At 44.3% G+C, this 22,388-nt stretch overlaps 1 protein-coding gene and 1 long non-coding RNA gene across 7 annotated transcripts; one reads left to right on the forward strand and one right to left on the reverse strand.

Moving 5' to 3' along the window:
- The first annotated feature begins 969 nt into the window (after positions 1-969).
- On the forward strand, positions 970-3,989 carry LOC123136920 (uncharacterized). Of its 3 annotated transcripts, none has more exons than XM_044556432.1 (7): positions 970-2,330; positions 2,416-2,479; positions 2,597-2,667; positions 2,857-2,951; positions 3,031-3,107; positions 3,195-3,308; positions 3,394-3,989. In XM_044556432.1, the coding sequence occupies exons 1-7, from the start codon at positions 1,055-1,057 to the stop codon at positions 3,533-3,535; spliced, it is 1,839 nt and encodes a 612-aa protein (XP_044412367.1). In that variant the 5' UTR covers positions 970-1,054; the 3' UTR covers positions 3,536-3,989. The 3 variants fall into 3 exon arrangements, with proteins under 3 accessions (XP_044412367.1, XP_044412365.1, XP_044412366.1); XM_044556430.1 differs by having other exon boundaries at positions 972-2,330; positions 2,410-2,479; XM_044556431.1 differs by having other exon boundaries at positions 972-2,330; positions 2,410-2,479; positions 3,397-3,989.
- A 14,092-nt stretch (positions 3,990-18,081) lies between these two features.
- LOC123136921 (uncharacterized) lies at positions 18,082-21,018 on the reverse strand. 4 transcript variants are annotated; one of them, XR_006467501.1, is made up of 5 exons: positions 20,386-21,018; positions 20,211-20,286; positions 20,013-20,135; positions 19,745-19,914; positions 18,082-18,896 (listed from the first exon to the last, which is right to left on the reverse strand). It is a non-coding gene; the product is annotated as an uncharacterized lncRNA (long non-coding RNA). The 4 variants fall into 4 exon arrangements; XR_006467502.1 differs by having other exon boundaries at positions 20,211-20,293; XR_006467500.1 differs by having other exon boundaries at positions 20,211-20,308.
- Positions 21,019-22,388: the final 1,370 nt, after the last annotated feature.

The following is a 22,388-nucleotide window of genomic DNA, read 5'->3' on the forward strand; positions in this document are numbered from 1 at the left end:
GTTTGTGAGAAATTGACGAGGTCTTTTTGCTACAATTGTCATCGATTTCTGCTATGACAGACGCGATTTTTTTGCTACCACCATTTTTTTCTTCTTCCTTAGTGAGAAATTGGGGGGAAAACTACAACTGTCCATGGGACGAGGGCTTCGATGTCGCCGGCGAGGATGTGAGCAGAGACTAGCTGAGCAGGCCTGGCGGGATGCTGCGACGCCTGGGGCGGACGGGGGAGGTACGCTGCGCGTCGTTGTGATTTTTGAGCACAAAAGAAAGAAACAGTTGCGGAGTCGAGAGGTAGGGGACGATGAGGGGATCAGATCCAACGACTTGACGGGAAGGGATCGGACGTGCAGGGTGTGACCGGCCCAAATTTGGGCCGACGCGCCGGCGCCTAGCGTTGCCCTTTAAAAATCGTTCATAACATTCAAAAATTGTTCAAAGAAATAAATAAATGTTCATCAAATTGGAAATTTATTCATCTTTTTTTCAAAATAGTTCATCAAATTCAAAATTTGTTCATTGAATTTAAAATTTGTTCAGCCAATTTTCAGAAAACAATGTTCTTGAATGCAGTTTTTATTCATCAAGTTAAAAAATGTTCATAGAATTGAATTACTGGACATTTGTTTTACAAACATTTTTTGAATTCACAAACATTGTTTCAATACGCGAACATTTTTTTCAAAATCATGAAAATATATATTAAAACAACGAACATGTTATGATTTCTGGAACATTTTCCCAAAATTTATTTTGAACCTTTTTGATATTGAGAATTGTTTTAAAGAAGAAAAACAGAAAAAGAAAAAAAAGAAAAATACGGAGTGAAAAAACTGGGGCGCCCAACCCCCCTTATGGACCGGCCCATGAGGGGAACGCGGGAAATAGGAGCTCCCGGCCGGCACGGCCCGGTGCCGTGCCAGGCAGGTTTAGCCCTGGACCGAGTCGTGCTGGCCTAGGTCTGGTCTCCTCTTATATGTCCGTCACCCTATAGCCGCCGATGGAGCAGAAGAAGAAACCCTAATCCCCAAATCAAATCCCGTCCCCTCTCGATCTATGGTTCGTCCCCTCTTCGCCCGGCGGCGGCCGCCGCCGGAGCACGCCGGCATATATCCTAACTGGGTCCTCCTCGACACCGTAGTGCGCGGGGCAAACTACGACTGGGAGAAAATGTCAATCACTGAGTGTTCTTCTTCCTTGGCTACCACAGCCAGAACATTCGTGGATGTCAGAAGTGAGGCGGAGTCGAAGGAAGAAGTGGTGGTGGAGGTGGAGGTTTCCTTCTTATTCGCCAGCCCACCGGATGTATCTGGCTTCGTTGTCCATGTTGGGGATTACGGGTTGTCGTATGGTGCCTCCGTCGTTAGCACCGATGGCAACGCTGTTCTGCTAGCCATTACCATGGCAATGTTCAACTTGCAGCGCTATCTCGTCTACAGGGTTGACCAAGGGAATCCGTCACTTGAGGTGCTTCCAGACCGACCTATGCTGAAATTCCATCCAACCAAAGTGGTTGGCATCCTCAGCCATGGCAAGGGATACATTGTGGCTGCCTTGACGCGCAAGCTCAAAATTGACTATCTTGCTTATGAGCTCTTTCTCTACACATCCCAGACCAAGGCATGGAGCAGCAAGGTGATACCACTGGAGTGTACTAGGGACGCTGACCTGATTCACGTCCTTAACCACCATACCACCAAGGTAATCACAGTTGGAGTGGATTCATTGGGGTGGGTTGACCTTTGGCGTGGTATACTTTTCTGCAATGTGCTTGATGAGAATCCAGTGGTCCGCTTCTTGAGCTTTCCTTGCCCCATGCCGTCTAATGCATGTAACTTGGGAACATCATGTCCTAGGCCGTTTAGGGATGTGATCTGCATTGGCAACACACTGAAGTTTGTTGAGGTGGAGTATAACCAAGGTGAAGATGATACTGACTATGGTTCGAATACTGACCATGGTTGGAAGGCGACAACTCAGAAGAGGAATCTCGGGTCAGGGTGGACTGAATGCTTTAGTGTAGATACTAGTGACATCCATTTAACCGATGAAAGTTGGGATTTGTTGTCACACAGGCTGCGGGATGATGATGCACGCCAACTTTCCTTGAGTAAGTTGGAGTGTTTAGCTCCTACCCTTGGCATAGATGATGACTATCTTTACATGATGACCCGGCCACTTGGAAGCAATGAGAAGCCATTGGGTCTGTTTGCTTCTCTTGACATTAAAAATAAGGACATGAGGCTTGTGTCTTTTTCTACGGAAAGGATGTCATATATTGATCCCAACTACCGGCCATGTACTGTTTCACGTTACTTCAACAACACCTCTGGTAATTATGTTTTGTTTTTTATCACCTTTTTGCGGTGACACATTTCTTTAGTTTAATTCGTTTCTCCATATCCAAAAAGTTGCAGGGAAGCCTCTCAAAAGTAAGAACAAGAAAGCTGCACCAAGGTTTATTATTGGTGAAAATCTGAGGTAATTCCATATGGCTAGGTTGGAGAGCAGCTCAGTGGAATAAATTTATTTCAGTTAGCAATATCATCTCACAGATCTGAACAGTCAATTGTTCTGTTTGTTCTGTTTATACTGCAGGTGGATTGGTTTGGTTAAATTAGCAGTGCTCCGCAACATCCTTGTTGCCATTCAAAAGCTCACGTCGTTAGGTATTTGCTGAGCCTACTTTTGGAGATACTATTATATCACAGCTTTGATTTTTTACTACACTTATTTTTTCAGTTTCATAATCGCTATGTTCTTGTGTAGTCTGACATACCGCTATCAGAATTATGTTCTTGAGTAGAAATGTCAGTATATATTACCTGAGTTCACATGTTTATTGCCATTTATTGCAGATGCAATACTGATGAAACCAGAAAGGCCGGATGAAACACAGCTAGATCAAACATGGCTAAGGAATTGCTCTGCCTCTGTTGAAATGCTTGGCCAGGTTTGTGCAAATTTCCACATTATAGTTAATACAAAATTACAAGTCCCGTCCCTGAATCTTAAAGTTTTGTCCAATGTAGATGGCCCATGGTATTAGTTCGTACACTGATCATTTACCTGCAACCAGCATCCAATACCATGTTGACGCACTTAAAGAGTACGTATTTGGCATACAGTTACCTTTTCTTAATAAGTCTCTAAAGTAAAAGCTTACAATTTCTGAATGCCAATATTATGTTTCTAGAGGGTTTTCTATTTTGGGTGGTAAGACTTTCCCATTTATGGACAATGACGAGTATGCAAGTTTTGTCGATATCACACACTTCAAAATATTGGATGTCGTAAAAGTGGCGCGCAGGTACATGCATGTATTATAAAAAGAAAGAATACTTGTTACCATATTGATGTTTCCTCTACTGTCTAAAAACTTCTGTTTTTTTCAGCAGTCTTGTAAAAGAATTGCTGCCTAAAAGACTGGACGATCCACATTATTCGCTCCGATCTGTGGAACGGACTCTTATGTATGGAGAGCTGCCACTGACACCGTATCTGAGGCGTCTTGACCTGTCAGAAGGATGTGCTTAGGCGCATCGCCCTGTCAGATGGGTGGTTGTAACGGCAATGCAGTATGGAAGAGTGACGCTGCTCTGCAATTTCTAATCCGTGAACCATGTAAGCAGGTTATATGGTGGACGATAACCAATGAAATCTGGGTTATTGTTTGTTTTAACTAGCAGCTGAGTTGTCATGTTCACACCAAAGTTTGAAGCTATAGTAGTTGGGCTGTGCGCTTCGTTTTCAAGGTGCCAAATTTTGTGGAGCGTCCAATCCAATGAAAAGCTCATATTGAACTTGTATTGTGCGAAACGGTAGGATAAAATATCCTGAGCGTTGACAGTGTTGTTCATGTTAATGCAAATGTTCCGCATCCTTTGCTGGCTGTTGTTTGATTCCGGTTCCTTGGTTGTGCGTTGTATTGCCTTTGTAAAGAAATACAAGAGCATTTACCTTCTTACGAAGGGAGTAACTCATTGTAGCATACCTGTTTCCGGTCTCTCCCCATTTGCCCGCTGCTACCCCCAACCCCCTCTTTGCAATAGATGATGTAAAATAGTGGTTGGAGTAAACTTTACATCATCAGAAAGTGTTTTTTTACATCATCACAAAAATGTCCAACTCCAAAAATTGTTTTTTTACATCATCACAAAAGTGTCAACTCCAAAAATAGTAGCATTGGATGGACTCAATCGCTGCGACGCTGGTCAAGGCAGCGTGCAAGAGCCGCACCATGGGGAAGTGGAGCGCAGCGCACCGCCAACCGTCGTTGCCATGGCTGTTATGGAGGAAGTGTCGTTGCCATGCCTGTTATGGAGGAAGTGTCCGGCGAGACACATAGTTCGGGGTTCTAGTGGAGATGGCCATGGCGGCTCGTGATTGCAAGACAAGTCACACCGATATCGCAACGATTTTAAAATACCCGGGCATGACCTGCTTTATATCCCATTATGCACCATTTTCTGTATCTAATCTCTACCTCTCTACCTATATATATATATATATATATATATATATATATATATATATATAATAAAGCAAATTAGGTTTCTGGTCGTACGTCATAAAAAATACCCTCGAAGTTGGCAAGAATTACCCACCAATGCCACCCGTAAGTTAAAATAGAAAACAATTCGTTTTTTTTCGAAATTCGTCGTCGTACTTAGTTGTTATATAAATGTGATACTGCAAATACAAAAGAAACTCGGAGTTGGCGCAGTGGCTCAAGCCTTTCTCTCCCACCGCGGACACCAGGGTTCGAATCCCAGTTGTACTAATTTTCCCCATCATCTTTGTCACGCACCTCCCCTCCCCACCCAGTGCGCGTTCATGGGCCGGCCCGCAGGGCGTGACGCCTACGTTTTTTTTTCTTTTTTTGCATTTCGTCTTTTGTCTTTTTTTCTCATTTCTTTTTTTTTTGCGTTTTTCCTTCTTTAAATTAATTTGAGATTTCCAAATTTCAAAACATTGAAATTTTTTTAAATCATGTTCGAGAAATCATAAAATATTTGTGATTTCAAAATGTGTGGGACATCATAAAAAGTTTGCAGTTTTAAAAATATTAGTGATTTTAGAAGAGTGTTCACAAATTATTAAAAAAATAAAAATTTGGAAAAAAAATGACAGGAAACAAAACTATGTTCATGATTTTGAAAAATAATCGTGTATTCAAAGCAAATTCGTGAATATGAAAAAAAATGTCCATGAAATTTTAGAAAATATTGAAAAACTCAAAAAAATGCAAGTTTGTGGTCGATGAGATTTGTTTTAAAAGTTTAAAAGTGTGTCATGCAATGGCAAGCTCATTGCCCTGTGATTTACCATGTCGACTACATTGTGATCACGTGGATATCGCATATATCACCATCGAGGGTTGGAAGGAAGATAAGTTGCAACATGGCGAGTCATTGTGTCAAAATAGAGGACGCTCATATGTCAGGGTATTGAGTCATACTTATTTGGCTAGAGTGTAATTCTTTATCCTCAGGTTCTGCAAATTTTCCCCCTCTTTTTATGATGCACCTCCCCTCCCCCAGTGTGTGTTCATGGGCCGGCACGTAGGGCGTGACTCCCCCTTTTTTTCATTTAATCTTTTGTATTTTTCTTTTATTTTCTCATTTCATTTTTTTGGTTTTCTCCTTTAAATTAATTTGATATTTCCAAATTTCAAAACATTGCAAATTTTGAAAAACAAGTTTGAGAAATCATAAAATGTTTGAGAAATCATAATTTTTTTGCAGTTTCAATAAATATTAGATTTTACAAAACTGTTTGCAAATTATAAAATATGTTCGCAACATCGCGAGTCACTGTGTTAAAATAGAGAATGCTCATATGTCAGGATATTGAGTCAAACTTATTTGGCTAGCGTGTAAATTTTTCTCTCCCGTTGCAACGCACGGGCATCTTTGCTAGTTTTAATATACATCGATAATAAGGTTAAACTGATTAGTTCTTTATGTTCAGCCGTGAAGAAGCCACCTTAGCGTTCTTTTTTTTATTTTGCAGAAAAACTTCCTATCTAATCATCTTCAATCATGGCAGTACAACGAATACCAGAAATAAAAATTACATTCAGATTCGTAGACCACCTAGCGACGACTACAAGCACCGAAGCGAGCCGAAGGAGCCAGGCACAACTTGTTGTAGTAGACAGTTGGGAAGTCGTCGTGCTAAGGCCCCATAGGACTAGCACCCCAGAACAGCAACCGCCGCCGATGAAAAATAACGTAGATCAGAAGGATCCAAACTGAAGACACACGAACGTAGACGAACAACGACGAGATCCGAGCAAATGCACCAAAGATAGATCTGCCGGAGACACACCTCCACACACCCACCATCGATGCTAGACGCACCACCGAAACGGGGGCTAGGCGGGGAGACCTTTATTCCATCTTCAGGGAGCCGCCGCCGTCTCGCCTTCCTGAGTAGGACACAAGCCCTAACAAGATTGAAAAAAACGACTAAAACGGAGCCCTCCCGCCGGCCCTTGCCAGGATCCATCGTGCCTCCATGGCCCTAGGGCCACCGGAGACGAGGCGGACCTGCGCCGGCGCCGGCGAGAGGCACGGACCCTAACTTTCTTTCTTGGAGGAGGAGGAGGAGGAGGCGGAGCCCTAGCGTTCTTCATCTGTTTTTATGGAAGTGTAATTTTTTTCTTGGAATAGATTGTCAGTCATTTTATTTTTGCTTTTCTAAAAAATGCAGAAATTTCCTTATTTAAAATTTAACATTTTCATAAAATCTGGAACACTTTTGTAAGAATAGTTACTACTTTTATGAAATTAATGCATTTCTTTGAAGAATAACATTTTTAAGAGCTTTCTTTGAAAAGTTTTTTTTATTTTTTTGTTGTACATTTCTAAATGGAATTTTTTAGTAATTCTTTTTTGGAATTTATAACCTTTTTAAAAAGTGCGGCATATTTTTTGAAACCAAGAAAATGTGAACACATGTAAAACTCTGACATTTAAAAAAAAATATTTTTACGGTGTTGATTTTTTTATAGATGGTTAGTTTTTTTTAGGGGTTACAGATGGTTAGTTGTTTTGTTGGGAAGAGTTTATTTATTTTTTAATTACTTGGGCTTGGCCCAAACAAATAACTTGTCCTAGACAGAAGGGACACACAAACTCATCTTATCATACTTCTCAAAAGAAAATCTTCCCGCCCCTCAAAAAATTCGTCCTTATCGTTCCCTATTCTCAAGTCCGTTCTTGATGTGCTTTGCGAACGGCCTCGCGTCTCTTCCTTATTCACGGAGGATATGGGCGGGAAGAATAGTGCTTCCGTCGGCCGTACCGGTGAGTCCTCCACCCCCACCGTTGTATCAATGGCCCTTGCGTGGCTCCCTGTTCCTTCTTGTTCCCTCCCACCCACCATGGTGTCGGGCCCTGGGGGTATCATGCGAGTAGCAGCCGTTTCCGCCGTGTTGTTCCTGTCCACCACGACCCTACAAGCTGTAATTGGAATTGATTCACCTGTAATGGGTGATTATTTGAGTGCCAGTTAATTCCAAACGGAGGGAGTGTATTCATTCAAAATAAGAAGTCTAGAAAATACCTAACCTAAGTATAGTCATATGAATGATTTCAAATCCATTTCAGCGTAACATCTCAAGAGAACATAGGTCGATCAATTTTTCATTCATTTACCCAACATGTTTGAATCAGAATTTCAGTTTGACTATTTATTGTACATCCAGAAAGTAAATTCAAAGATTCACCGAACTATAGAGCAATAAATGAACAATCATTCAGGTCGCCTTGATAGAAAATAAAATATTAACGTTGGTATGAGCAGTTTGGTATGCATTAAGAACTACCTCCAAATACCCAACACTTCATCTCTACTTCTAATGGACGACTTGGTGAATAGTCTGTGCGATTTTTTTTCGCTGTTTATTTTTCGTCATCCTCCCACCTCCGTTTTATTTTCGTCATCCTCCCACCATTTTCGTCTGGTTTTTTTCGTCCCCCTTCCCACCACCCCATCGGTTTATTTTTTTTCACTATTTCCTTCTAAACAAACACTTTCCTACCGTACAAAAAGACACAGATCTAACTTTACTAAATTACCCAAATCAAGCGATCCATCTCATCAATGCAATTTGCTTTAGGAAACATATAATGGATGTGAAGGAAACAAATAACAGACTACCAAAATCAAGCGATCCATCCCATCAATGCAATTTGATTTAGGAAACATATAATAAATTTTAAGGAAACAAATAACAGACTTTAAAGAAAAATCCAATTAACTAATCTCTACTCTTAAAGGCCCCTCGATTGATTTTTGTCCCTCGCTTCCTTTACCAGCACTGATACAATGGAAGGAATTATAATCCACCTATTTGTTTTCCTATATATCCGTGCAGGCAACACAACAGAAACCGGTGAAAAAAACACTCACCTCGCACGCCCCCCTGCCTGCAATCCCGAAACGCCGCTGTTCTCCCCTTCTACCCCACCTCCCCTCCTTCCCATCGGCTCTCTTCATGCCCGACGTGGATGGCACTGCCTGCCTAGGATGGGGCCCCTGATCTTGTTCCGTCGGTGTCTCGCTACCTTCTCCACGACCTTGGCATAGGCGCACAGCAGGCCACCTAAGGTGAATAGGAACGCGATTTGGATGACAACCACTAGCGGGTGGTCCTTTTTTTCGAGAGGCAGACCGGCGCCAGTGGCAACCGAGGGATTCACCAAGGTACGTGATGTCCATGCCTGCTTGCCTCCTCGTCTCATCTGGCAGAGCTTATATGTGGACCAAAAGGAAATGATTGGTTTCACGTCCCTTCTTCTATGTCCTTTGTTTCGAGGTCGTGCCGTTGTGCATTGCCATGATGAAAACAAAAGTGCTGCCTAGGTGGTTTTGGTAATTAATGTCAACATATCTCTTGTTGGACTAACACTTTTATCTAGTATGTTTCAGATAAGTTCAACAATGGAGTGGCATGGACTAAAGGATGTGGGAACTCCTTCTAGATGCTAAGGACAAAGGATTGGCTCAAGCTTCAAGCTCAAGACTCTTCACTTTACATTTTAGTGATCCAAGATCACATTGAGTCTATAGGAAAAGCCAATACTATCAAGAAGGGATGAGGTGTTGCTTAATGAGTTTCTTGCTCCACAGTGCTTAGTGATATGCTCCAAAACCCTCAACTACTTTCCCACTTCCACACATATGACCTAAACCTAGAGTCAAACTCGGCCCCACTTCTTTCTATCCGGCCCACCGAGTTTGGACGTCATAGCCACTGCCACAAACCCTAGGCAAATCGGTCTCACCGATAGGGATCTCGGTCTCACCGAGATGGGATTGTAATCTCTCTGTGTATGTCCATTACCAAAATCGGTCTCACCGAGTTTGAGCAATCGGTACTACCGAGATTACAATGTAAACTTCCTGGTTAACTCATTACCAAAATCGGTCCTACCGAGTTTGTGTAATTGGTCCAACCGAGTTTGCCTGACCAACTCTCTGGAAAGCTTATTACCAAAATCGGTCTCACCGAGTTTGTGTAATCAGTCTTACCGAGATTACGTTATGCCCTAACCCTAACCGAATCGGTCCTACCGAGTTGCATGTCAGTCCCACCGAAAATCCTAACGGTCACTAGGTTTACTAAATCGGTCCGACCGAGTTTGTTGATTCGGTCCCACCGAGTTTGGTAAATTGTGTGTAACGGTTAGATTTTGTGTGGAGGCTATATATACCCCTCCACCTCCTCTTCATTCGTGGAGAGAGCCATCAGAACAAACCTGCACTTCCAACTTAACATTTCTGAGAGAGAACCACCTACTCATGTGTTGAGGCTAAGATATTCCATTCCTACCATATGAATCTTGATCTCTAGCCTTCCTGTGACGCCCGGATAATCAAGCTACAGTAACCTGTGCTAATGGTGCCACGTCACCTCGATTACTGTTACTAATCTCACGTTAGTTCGAAACTGATTCAAATTCAAATTCAAAATCAGGCAAACATCAAAAGTTTTAAAATATTAAAAACCAAAATGTTCGGGTTGTGTCACTTAATGCATAGATGATTATGATGAATAATACACATTTTTATATAATGTATAAATGCACTGAAATGATTTAAACGGTAGCAAAAACATTTTTTAAATGCCTTTGGTATTTTATAAAACACAAAACTAATTTATTTTGGGTTAAAACCTTTTGTGGCTGAGGGTTATTTTGAAACGTTATTTTAGGAGTTGTTGTCATATTTTACTAAGTAAAAATAATGTGGATCAAAAATTTAAAACAGTAAAAAGAAAAATAAATAAAAACAAAAACTTAAACAAAAGAGAAAAGGGAAGACCCCCCCTCCCGGGCCGAATGGCCCAACTAGCCAGCAGGCCACCAGCCCAAAAGACCCAACCGGCCACCCCACTCCCCTTATCCCCCCCATCTCGGAAACCCTAACTCCCGACCGCACACATCCCCCACTCCCCATGTCGCTCTCCCCCCTCTCGATCTGATCTGGATCGAGGGAGCGTTCCCTAGCCCCCTTCGACACCAACCGCCGCCGCCTGGAGGTCCAGTCGCCGGAGCCACCCTCTCGGAGCCTCTCTGCCTCAACTTCCTCGCCTCCCGTCTCCGTCGATCGTCCCCGTCCTCCTACCCACGGGTCGCCCCCGAGCCTCGACACCCATGTGCCCCTGCAAACGCCGGTGAGGCCCTCGGCCTCGGCCTTCCCTCTCCCCTTCTTTTCGTCCGCGGACACCGCGCTCGTCTACCTCGCGCCCGTACAGTCCGCTCGCCTACGCCCCGTCTCTGCCTTGCGGTCGAGCACGCCCCGCCCCGTACCCCCGTGCGCTCCAGGCCCGTCCATGCCCGCATACCCTCCTGCTCGACGACTGCGTCGGCCACGCCGTCGCCTCCCTTGCCGCTCCTGGCCGTGCCCGGCCACGAGCTGCAGCAGCTGCTGCGACGCTACCGCCACCACCACTGCAACCCCCGCGCTCGCCCACTCGTGCGTGGCGCGCCCGCTCGCGGAGTGCTCCCGTGCCCCTGCCTCCGCCGTTCCTCTCACGCGCCTCGGCTCCTCCTTGCGCCCTTCCTCGTCTGCTCACCGTGGCCGCGCTCCGGCGAGCCACCCGCGACGCCCCGGCTGGCTCCGCCTGTTCGGGTGCCCACGCCCGACGCCCGTAAACCCCACACCCGCTAAGGCCCTTGGCCCAACGACAGTCGGGGCCCAACCCCGGAATGTTTTAAAAAAAGACTTAAAATAATAATAAATAAAATAATTAATTAATTAATTAATTAAGTGAGTAATTATGTTAATTAAACCTGATTAGATTAACCTAATCACTAATTAAACTAATTAATCTGTTTTAGTTAATCTTGGCCAATGACAATGGGACCCACGCGTCAGTTTGACCAAGTCAACTGACTGTTGACTGCTGACATCGCCCTGATGTCATGCTGACGTCATAATGGCATTTCCAAATTAAATTAATTCTGTTAATTCTAAAAATGAATTAAATCTTTAAAAATTAATATAAAATAATCCATAACTTGAATGAAAATACTTTGTACATGAAAGTTGCTCAGAACGACGAGACGAATCCGAATACACAGTCCGTTTATCCGCCACACATCCCTAGCATAGCAAACACTCAACTTTCCATCTCCGGTTCATCTGTCCGAAAACGCGAAACCGCGGGGATACTTTCCCAGATGTTTTCCCCCTTCGCCGGTATCACCTCGCACTGTGTTAGGGCACACCTAGCACCGCGTATTGACATGTTATGCTTTGTGATGCTTTTATTGCATTGTATTTATTGTTTCTCCCCCCTCTTCTCTCAGGTAGACTACGAGGCTGACGCTGCTGCTGGTACCCCGATCGACTACGGAGTTGATGACCCCTCCTTCTTGCCAGAGCAACCAGGCAAGCCCCCCCTTTGATCACCAGATATCGCCTATTCTACCCTCTACTGCTTGCATTAGAGTAGTGTAGAATGTTACTGTTCGGTTACTCCTATTCTGTTGCATAGCCTGTCATTATTGCTACATTCATTGATACCTTACCCGCAATCCTAAATGCCTAGTATAGAATGCTAGTTTATCATCATTGACCCTACATTCTTGTCAGTCTGCCTTGCTATACTATCGGGACGTGATCACTCGGGAGGTGATCACGGGTATATACTATACGTACATACATATTATACAGATGGTGACTAAAGTCGGGTCAGCTCGTTGAGTACCCGCAAGTGATCCCGATGTGGGGGCTGAAAGGAGAGGTGGCTCCATCCCGGTAGAGGTGGGCCTGGGTTCCCGACGGCCCCCGACTGTTACTTTGTGGCGGAGCGACAGGGCAGGTTGAGACCACCTAGGAGACAGGTGGGCCTGGCCCTGTTCGGCGTTCGCGGATACTTAACACGCTTAACGAGATCTTGGTATTTGATCTGAGTCTGGCTACTGGCCTATACGCACTAACCAACTACGCGGGAACAGTTATGGGCACTCGGCGTCGTGGTATCAGCCGAAGCCTTCGTGACGTCAGCGACTGAGCGGCGCGCGCCAGATTGGACCGCGTAACGTGACTTCCTTAGTAATGGAGGTTGCTAGGGTCTGCTTATGGCCGCCCACGCAACGTGCAGGTGTGCAATGGGCGATGGGCCCAGACCCCTGCGCGCATAGGATTTAGACCGGCGTGCTGACCTCTTTGTTGTGCCTAGGTGGGGCTGCGACGTGTTGATCTTCTGAGGCCGGGCATGACCCAGGAAAGTGTGTCCGGCCAAATGGGATCGAGCGTGTTGGGTTATGTGGTGCACCCCTGCAGGGAAGTTAATCTATTCGAATAGCCGTGATCTTCGGTAACAGGACGACTTGGAGTTGTACCTTGACCTTATGACAACTAGAACCAGATACTTAATAAAACACACCCTTCCAAGTGCCAGATACAACCCGGTGATCGCTCTCTAATAGGGCGACGAGGAGAGGATCGTCGGGTAGGATTATGCTATGCGATGCTACTTGGAGGACTTCAATCTACTCTCTTCTACATGCTGCAAGACGAAGGCTGCCAGAAGCGTAGTCTTCGACAGGATTAGCTATCCCCCTCATATTCTGGCATTCTGCAGTTCAGTCCACTGATATGGCCCTTTACACATATACCCATGCATATGTAGTGTAGCTCCTTGCTTGCGAGTACTTTGGATGAGTACTCACGGTTGCTTTCTCCCCCCTTTTCCCCCTTCCCTTTCTTTCTGGTTGTCGCAACCAGATGCTGGAGTCCAGGAGCCAGACGCCACCGTCGACGATGACTCCTACTACACCGGAGGTGCCTACTACTACGTGCAGCCCGCTGACGACGACCAGGAGTAGTTAGGAGGATCCCAGGCAGGAGGCCTACGCCTCTTTCGATCTGTATCCCAGTTTGTGCTAGCCTTCTTAAGGCAGACTTGTTTACTTATGTCTGTACTCAGATATTGTTGCTTCCGCTGACTCATCTATGATCGAGCACTTGTATTCGAGCCCTCGAGGCCCCTGGCTTGTATTATGATGCTTGTATGACTTATTTATGTTTTAGTGTTGTGTTGTGATATCTTCCCGTGAGTCCCTGATCTTGATCATACACGTTTGCGTGCATGATTAATGTACGATTGAATCGGGGGCGTCACACTTCCCCAAGTTGCTTTCCACTCAAATCTTCTTTCCACCAGATCCAAATCCTATGAGAGAGAGTTGAGTGTTGGGGAGACTATCATTTGAAGCGCAAGAGCAAGGAGTTCATCATCAATGCACCATTTGTTACTTCTTGGAGAGTGGTGTCTCCTAGATTGGCTAGGTGTCACTTGGGAGCCTCCGACAAGATTGTGGAGTTGAACCAAGGAGTTTGTAAGGGCAAGGGGATCGCCTACTTCGTGAAGATCTACTGCTAGTGAGGCAAGTCCTTCATGGGCGACGACCATGGTGGGATAGACAAGGTTGCTTCTTCATGGACCCTTCGTGGGTGGAGCCCTCCGTGGACTCGCGCAACCGTTACCCTTCGTGGGTTGAAGTCTCCATCAACATGGTAGTTGGTTAGCACCACCTATCGGAACCATGCCAAAAACATCCGTGTCTCCAATTGCGTTTGAATCCTCCAAACCCTTCCCTTTACATTCTTGCAAGTTGCATGCTTTACTTTCCGCTGCTCATATACTCTTTGCATGCTTACTTGCTATGTATTGTGAATGTTAAATTTGTGCCTAAACTCCACTTAAACTTTAAGAACTTAAAAACTGAACTTTGGTACTTAGTGTCTAATCACCCTCCCTCTAGACACCTCTTCTCAAGGTCCTACACATGAGCAGAGAGCATCGGCGGCGTCTAGCAGATTGGTCTTCCTTTTGAAGAAGACAACAGGGGCCCTCAGCGCCATGCCTTCAATTTCTTTTGCTTCAGATCCTATTTTTGTGCACTTTCTTTTTTTTATCTTTGTGCTTGATCCGATCCTAGATAGTGAAAAAATATTTATGGAAAAAAATGTGTGTGTTCATGACATATATGAGTGTCTGCCTAACTTCTTCCTTTAATTGTTGTTCCAGATGAGAGCTGAGACTCACGTCCTCGTATTTCCCTAGGTGATGGTCGGCAGCCACCGCTCGACAGTTATACTACTCCACCAATTAGGTAAGAGTAACCTGATGTATTTCCCATCTATTATCTCTAGTTAGATACTTTCTCGTGGTCGTTTATGTTCTAGAATTGTCTCAGTTTCCTTGTACGATGTTCCAACTTGTAGAATACATGTTTTTGAAGAGGTAATTGTGTGTTATACCAATTCATGTACTATCAGAAGTAAATTTTTACTATAGTTGTTATGTATTGTGGAAGACTTCAGGAGAAAATTCCACCGAATGACATACATTAAATTTGAAATTGCTAGAGTATTTTTCAAATTAATATAGTTGACGAGCAGCACAATTTAGATATGAGGTATGTAGTGCATGTTAGTTCTTCGATCTATAAAGGAAATTGTGTACTTAGACTGATGTTTTCACGAGCTTCCTGCAAAAAGCTAGCCTTACTAGCTTGTGCACATTTCCTTAACCCAACAGTTTACGTGCGTACTGCTCCATAATCTTGTTCTTGTGCTTGATGGGACAAGGAAAGCAACTGCTTGTTCCTATGCAGACTTCTTTGGTGTACATGATGAGTTTTGGATAGAGGGTTCCGACATTATCAGTTCCTTATTCTTCTGCTACAGGACACCACCAAATGGGTGCAAGCATTAATTAATATTCTTCTGCTACAGATATGGGTCAGATTTCCTTGTTATTGCCTGGAAATATTCTCGGTATAAGATCGTTTTGACTTGTGCTAAATGGGTTATAAATTATTTAACAAGGAGTTGGCCTTGCAGATACAAACTACTAATTTTTGGCGTACTCTTCATATGAAGTGTCCATATATAATGGCATGTACCAAGTAGGAATCCTCTCTCGGATATATTTCTCTTCCTTATGTACTCCCTCTGTAAAGAAATATAAGAGCATTTAGATAACTACTTTAGTGGTCTAAACGCTCTTATATTTCTTTACGAGGGAGTACTTATTTGTGACAGACATACATGCTCTATTTTTGAAGGAGAAGATTGTACTTGCAGGATCCAAAACCTAATGATTTTTGTCGAGGGACAGTCACGTGAGTGATTGCACTAAAGATACAGAGAAAAACTGACATTTCTTCTTAGATATTGTATTGAAGTTCTATACTAAATACTATAGGGTGTACTGAAGGTCAATGTTGCACTTAGGCCGGTTGGGTTCTGAATATGCAAGAAAAGGAGGAAAAATTACCAAGGATTACAGATCTTGGTTCAAGAAAAGTGCTGACAATATGTTTTGGCGCATAATTAGCTCTGACAGGAAAAATATTCTATCAGAATTGCAGGATTCTTCAATCACCTCATTAGCATATGCCAAAGCCTTGAGGTTACCACTATGAATGAAGCAAAATTGTGAAGATGACTGGGAAAATGATTAGCTTAGCTTGGCTAGCTTGTACGTGCTGGTTTCTCTCAGCCAAATGCACCAGCTGACAAATAAATTGCATTGCAAAATAAGTCGGACAAGTACTCAGGCATATAAGGTATGCACCAACAGGCTTAGGTGAAAGGCCGGAGAGGATCTGGTCTGTGTTGGCCGCACCGAAGTGTGGGAAAAGCTGCATGTAAGGTGGTGGAGAAGGATGTCAACGATGTGGACATTGTCCCTCCGGTGACGCTGGAAGCCGTCCAAGGGTGGAGGAGGTGCGCCTGTGTGACTCAGGCCAGCAGTGGGTGCTTGCTTCCTCATGGTTTGTTTATTCGTTTTTTATGCAGTACATATGCAACTTTGTGCTTGTTCAATACTATTGTCTAAAAATACAGAAATTTTTGGTGTCCAGTAATGTGTTGCAATTCTGTTATCTTTCATATTTTAGCATTATTCGAAACTTAATGCTAACTTCAGAACCGAAAGATCATAATTTGAGTGTATCTAAGTTGCAGGCTGTTGAACTAATGTTCCTTTTTATTGAGAGCTTTTGACATTGGTCATGGGCTTACACAATTCAACATTTTAACTGCATTGGAAAAAGTGAGCATGTTTTCCTTCGCCTGGGGTACTAGGCAAAAGCAATGCAAATTCAGTGACATGAACATTCTCACGATTGTTTCTTCTTCTTGGTTACAAGGATTCCTCTTTTTACAACTCAAAAAAATGTAATTTTCTTTGTATGGGTAAGGACCTGTGTTACTTAATATTTGGCCTTAGTCATTTTCACAAAAAAACAATACTTTAATAAAGTTTCTGGACAAATCCAACTAATATCCTTGGACTGACTTCAAATGTTGTGCTTCGGTAGATTGATAATATGAGAACCCAGGAGGAAGTAAATAGGTTTGCGCTCGAGATTTTCACTTTGTAGCTCAGTTCAAAGCGGATGGAATGGTTGCAAGCTAAGGGAAGTCATTTTTTGTCCATCCACAATTGATTAAGCATATTAAAAAATACTTAGATAATAGGCGTGAGTTCTCTATTCATACGATGATTCATTTATTAAAGTTTGGTTAATTTTTAATATTTTTAGTGCTATTAGAATATCTTTTCTATGCATGGGAATTCTTGTTTTTTATGGTGATAAAGGCAGGAAAAGGAATCATGGAGATTTAGTGGACGTTAAGAAGAGGCAACACATTTTGTGTAGTGGAGATAATTTGAGAGGTATGAAGAATGAGAACATGGGAGGACAAATACAATGCCTTGTTTTGTTCAGGGTTGCGCATCTGAGGATGCACATTTACTTGGAGCCCGAGATAATTTGAGATGTAAGAAGACTGAGAATTTGGGAGGACAAATACAATACCTTGCAAGGTTGTGCATTTGAGAAGGAGGCACTTGGAATGGGGAGAAAAAAAATGAGGGGATGTGGTGGCTGCAAGAGAGAAGCGAGATGGTGTCGACATTGTTTGGGCCCGAATCTTACATTGCATGAGGCTCTGCACTTGTGGTTGTAGAACCGGCTCACGCTTCCTCCACCCCCACCCCCTTGTTGGTGGTGTCGAATCGGCACGGACACAAGGGGAGGGGGTTAGGGCGGAGAGCGGGGTGGTTGCTGGGGGACTCCTTGGCGGTTTGTAGGGAAGTACGGTTTGAAGGAGAGAGGTTGCGATGGCGAAGGTGAGAAGGACTTGAGAAATGTCCTGGTACCCTGGTAAACTGAGTGGGAAGGGAAGGGTCCGGTAGGAACAAGGAAGGGTGCGTCTTAGGGTTGGTTTTAGGTGTTGGATGGCGGGTAGTCCAAACAACCATTTTTCTTCCACACATATGGTCTGTATTCGATGGAGTCCGGACTGTCCAGACGGTTTAATTTCGGGGAGCCCACTAGGTGCCCGTACATGCCCGGGCATATGAGAAAAAATGAGCTTCAACTTACAAACGACCTTAATCATTTTTATTTATTTATATGCATTGCAGCCTGTAGCAACGCACGGGCGTCCTGCTAGTGTATATAGTCTCCAAGTAGTCAGCACTTCGCTGCGGACATAACTTTTCGAAATGTTGGCAGGAGCACTACCGTTTCTATTAGAGGAGAAGAAAAACACAAGTTTAGGCTGAAACCTGGTTACAATTCGATATGATGGCCTTAGCCTCCATCATACAGTATCACTGTGGCAAATGCCAACTCTCTCGTTAGGATGGACTCCTAAATTCCAAAGAAAGTGTCCTCGACACCAGCATAAGCATTGTCAAAAACTCTCTCATTCCTATCTTTTCAAATCTGCCAAAAAGTGTAAGCAACAGTCCCATCAAACTTTCGCTAGTTGGTCGTAAGGATTTGGCAGGCTCGCTCCAGCCACCAAGAGTAAACCGTGCCCTCCCGGAGGCCATCTTCACGTCATAATGTCTCAAATCGAAACAAGACCAAGCCGCGATCCTCCTCCAAAATTGGCGAGCAAAATAGAAGTTCAGAAGAAGATGCTCCACTGACTCCTCCCGCGAACTGCACATCGAACAAATCTCGCTTCCTTGCCATCCTCTCTGGATCAGCTTGTCCACGGTCAGAATCCTCCCAAGCGACAGGTGTCAACAGAATTTTTTTACTTTGTTTTCAGCCAAAGCCTTCCAGAAAGTTTGAGAGCAAGTGCTCGAGTAAGAGCCCCAGAACATTGCCTTGTAGGTTGAGTGCGTCATATACATTCCATCTGCTGTCCAACACCAGGAGACGACATCTTGGCATGTGGTATTTGCATCTCTCTAATCAACAACCATTATTTGATAAATTCATGAACTAACTCAGTGGTGTTGACCTGACGGAGTGCAGAAATCCATTTGTTCCCCTGAAGGGCTGTGCAAATAGAGATGTTCTTTGTTTTGAACTTGCGGAACATGCCAGAAGCGACCTCCCTGCGGACATAGCAAAAAGGAATCTAGCGAGTTCAGCATCCATAGCTCTAACACGTACTAATGAGGAACAGTAAAATCACTCAGCAAAGAGAAATTAGTAACCTGATGTTTTATCTGTAAGAACATAATAACATGGTGCCTCTATGCAGTTTTGACATGCTCATGTTTATGCCCCTAAACAATAGCCAAGTTCATGCACTTCTTGTCACATATGAATAGTGGATATTCATTTGTACATTGCTTAAGTTACGAAGACTACAGAATAACATTTTTTTTCTATAAAACTATCCATGCGGGTTAAAAGCATAAATATGGGGGAGGATCTCTTTTCCTATAGAAGCATATCGCGATGACTTGCTAAAGAACGAATTGTGCTGGAGGCCCGATCCCCCGTCTTCACGCGGATCTCAAGAATAACACGGTCGGCGAGCAACACGTTGACCACGTGTACATGGAGGTGCTCTGTATTAATGGTCAAACAATTTGCTTGATGGATGCACTTCATTGTAAATTAGGTGTTATACTTATCAAATAAAAATAAAATTCCAAATATAAATTGGGAACTACTGGGTGGTAAGGGAAGATTACAGTTCATCCCCTCACTAATTTTCCAACAAGCTGTGTATCGTTAGTTCTTGCACGGAGAGGATTCAATCATGTATGTATACAAACTTATCTGAAAGTTTTCATGTACGTTCTAGTGTGTCATCTTTTCTAGATCAATGATCCAGCTAGGAAGCAAATCCGGGGAGCAGCTGCACTAAACTGACACTAAATAACAAATTAACATCTGATCACTACACTCTGAACATAAGATTTTTGAAAAGTGCAGGTCAATGGCAGCGTACATGGCTGGAGATCCGAAGAGGCAGGGCTCGGCGAGCAGGGGCGGGGCATAGAGCGCGGCGGCTGCGGCCAGAGCCTCGGCGTCCGTGTCGACATAAGCCTCGGCCGGATACGACGCGCTGATTCTGACGCTGCCGTGCGTCCTCCTCCTCCCCGGGTCGTTGGCTGTTATCTAATAGTATAAGAAGCAGGCATGGGCACACAAAATATGAGTTAAGAAAACTGACAGGATGCACAAGCTGGGACGCAACTCATGTTTCGGTAACATACCTTAAGCTCCTCGTTTTCCAGCTCCAACACTTGTATAAAATCTTTAGATCCTCATTTTCACTCTTTAGGGAATTAGGGGTTCTACATTCAGTGCAGCAGACAAGGGTAGCAGTCCGTAGCAACCTGATTATGTAAAGATTAGGTGATATGCGCTGCTAGTAGCAAGCAGAGTAGCAGCTGAGGAAATGCTCCTCTTACCGAGGAACATCCGGTCATCGTCGGAGCGCAGTAGGGCCATGCACGTTGCCTCCCACATCCTCCAGTTCTCATCCGCCTGACATCTCCTCGAGCACACGCTAGTCAATAGCATCAGTGAGGAGCCGATCGAAACCCTAAGATAAAAAGGAGGGAGTGGATGGAGCGGAGGGGTCACCTTGAGGAGGCCCCACTGGAGGCGAACGTCGCGGGCCTCCTAGGGGCCAGGACTCGTGCTGCAGCGCGTTGACGGCCTCCAGCCGCGCGCGGCCGGCGGCGAGCGCCTCCATCCGTGGCATCATCGCCACGGCCTACGCGCGCAGCCACTCGCTCTCCCGGCAGGCCGCCCCCGCGACGACGCCACCGCCGTCCATGGAATCGTGGAGATGGAGCTGGCCGGTCGGCGCCGCAGCAGCTTTCTTGTCACGGCGGATTGGCACCTGCCCTCTCCATCCCCGTCCACGAGCCCGCCGGCGCCAACCTCCGATACCCTTACTCGAGCCCGCTCGTCTTGAGCGCAGCACGCCATCCCATCCTCTGCCTCCCGCGAGGTCGCCGGCGCGCAGATCGGTCCGCTCGATCTCTGTGAGCCGGATGCCAGCGCCGCACCCTCCCATCCTGTGCCTCCAGCGAGGTCGCGACCAGTCAGTGGAGGGGAGCTATGAACGGCGAAGAAAGCCCCGGGTGGGGAGGACAAGGGATTGGGAGGCAGGAGTCGGCCGGCGGCGCGCGGGGCGTGGCTGGAGGTGGGTTGGGCGGGGCGGAGCGCCGCGAGGCAGAGCGTGGCTGCGTTTTTCTTTTTCTTTCGTACCGGTTCAATTAGTACCACCTCGTTTATACCTTTTTTCTCTCCCTAATAATAAAGCACGGATTGAGTCCTTGAGTTCACCGTCACAATACTTTCACCTATATTATTTTTGCTATCCGAGGTGGTACTATTTATAAGCCTTTTCGTACGTGTAGTTAACAGTCGTGTAGTTAACAATTCTTTTGTTGGGCATCGTGTGTGTGCGTGTGTTTGAATATAAAAAAATGCATAGAAAACAATTGGCCAAAGCGGGGATTCAAACCCTGGTTTGCTGGGTGTGTGCGAACGCATCATACCGAACAGGCAAGACTCGTAAGTGTGCTAACGTTGACGTCTTGCCTTTCAAGAATAGAAAACCACGCGTGCTCGGGCCGAAACAATGGGCCCGGGCGTGCTGGGCCTGCCGACTGCTGCGGCCGACGGTATAGACATTATGGAGCAGGCTGCTGCTTTAAAAATTAAGCAAAGAATATGACATGAATAACAATTGTCCTTAACGAAACAAATGAAGGGAGGGCAATAGCTATTATGCATAATTAGGCCAGCAAGAAAGAAAATAGACATTAATTGCTAATTGCATGAGAAATAAAGAAGGAAGGAGAAAAAAAAGAAAGAGGAAGGAAATAGACGGTAATTATGTGGAGCCGGCAAGAAAGGAAATAGATATTTTTGCATGAGAAATAAAAAAAGTAAGGAGAAATGAAATAGACGGTAATTATTGTGAGCGCCATATTAATCGCAGGAGTAATTAACAGGCCGACAATTTGGATTCCTCACATGCATGATATTCCCTCCGTCCCTAAATATTTGTCTTTCTAGATATTTCAACAAGTGACTACATACGGAGCAAAATGAGTGAATATACACTCTAAAATATATCTATATACATCCATATGTGTTAGTCCATTTGAAATCTCTAAAAAGACAAATATTTAGGAACGGAGAGAGTATAAGGAAACAAAGATAAATAAAATAGACACTAATTGCATGAGAAATAAAGAATAAAAGAGAAAGGAAAACGAGAGGTAGTAAATAGATGGCAATTACAGTTTTTTTGAAGGAGGTGCGGATATCGATGGCAGGCGTGCAGTGCCCCATTCATATCTTATGAATAAAACGATGTGGCGTCTTTTTCGTGCTTGATACTCACTAAATTCATGTCATTTTTTCTTTTATTGCAACAGAGAGTGTGACATGTTTTCCTTCCACTTATAATCCTTACTAAATTTGCGCCAAATTTATAACACATTGAACGTTATATTTGCGAGTCCCCACTAAATTTATATCAATTATTTCAACTGTTGTAACCCACGGGCATCTATATTATTTTTTATATTTATATAAATGAAGGTATAATCTTATTGGTCCTCCCA

The sequence above is a fragment of the Triticum aestivum genome, chromosome 6B (assembly GCF_018294505.1).
Source record: "Triticum aestivum cultivar Chinese Spring chromosome 6B, IWGSC CS RefSeq v2.1, whole genome shotgun sequence".
Taxonomy (NCBI): domain Eukaryota; kingdom Viridiplantae; phylum Streptophyta; class Magnoliopsida; order Poales; family Poaceae; genus Triticum; species Triticum aestivum.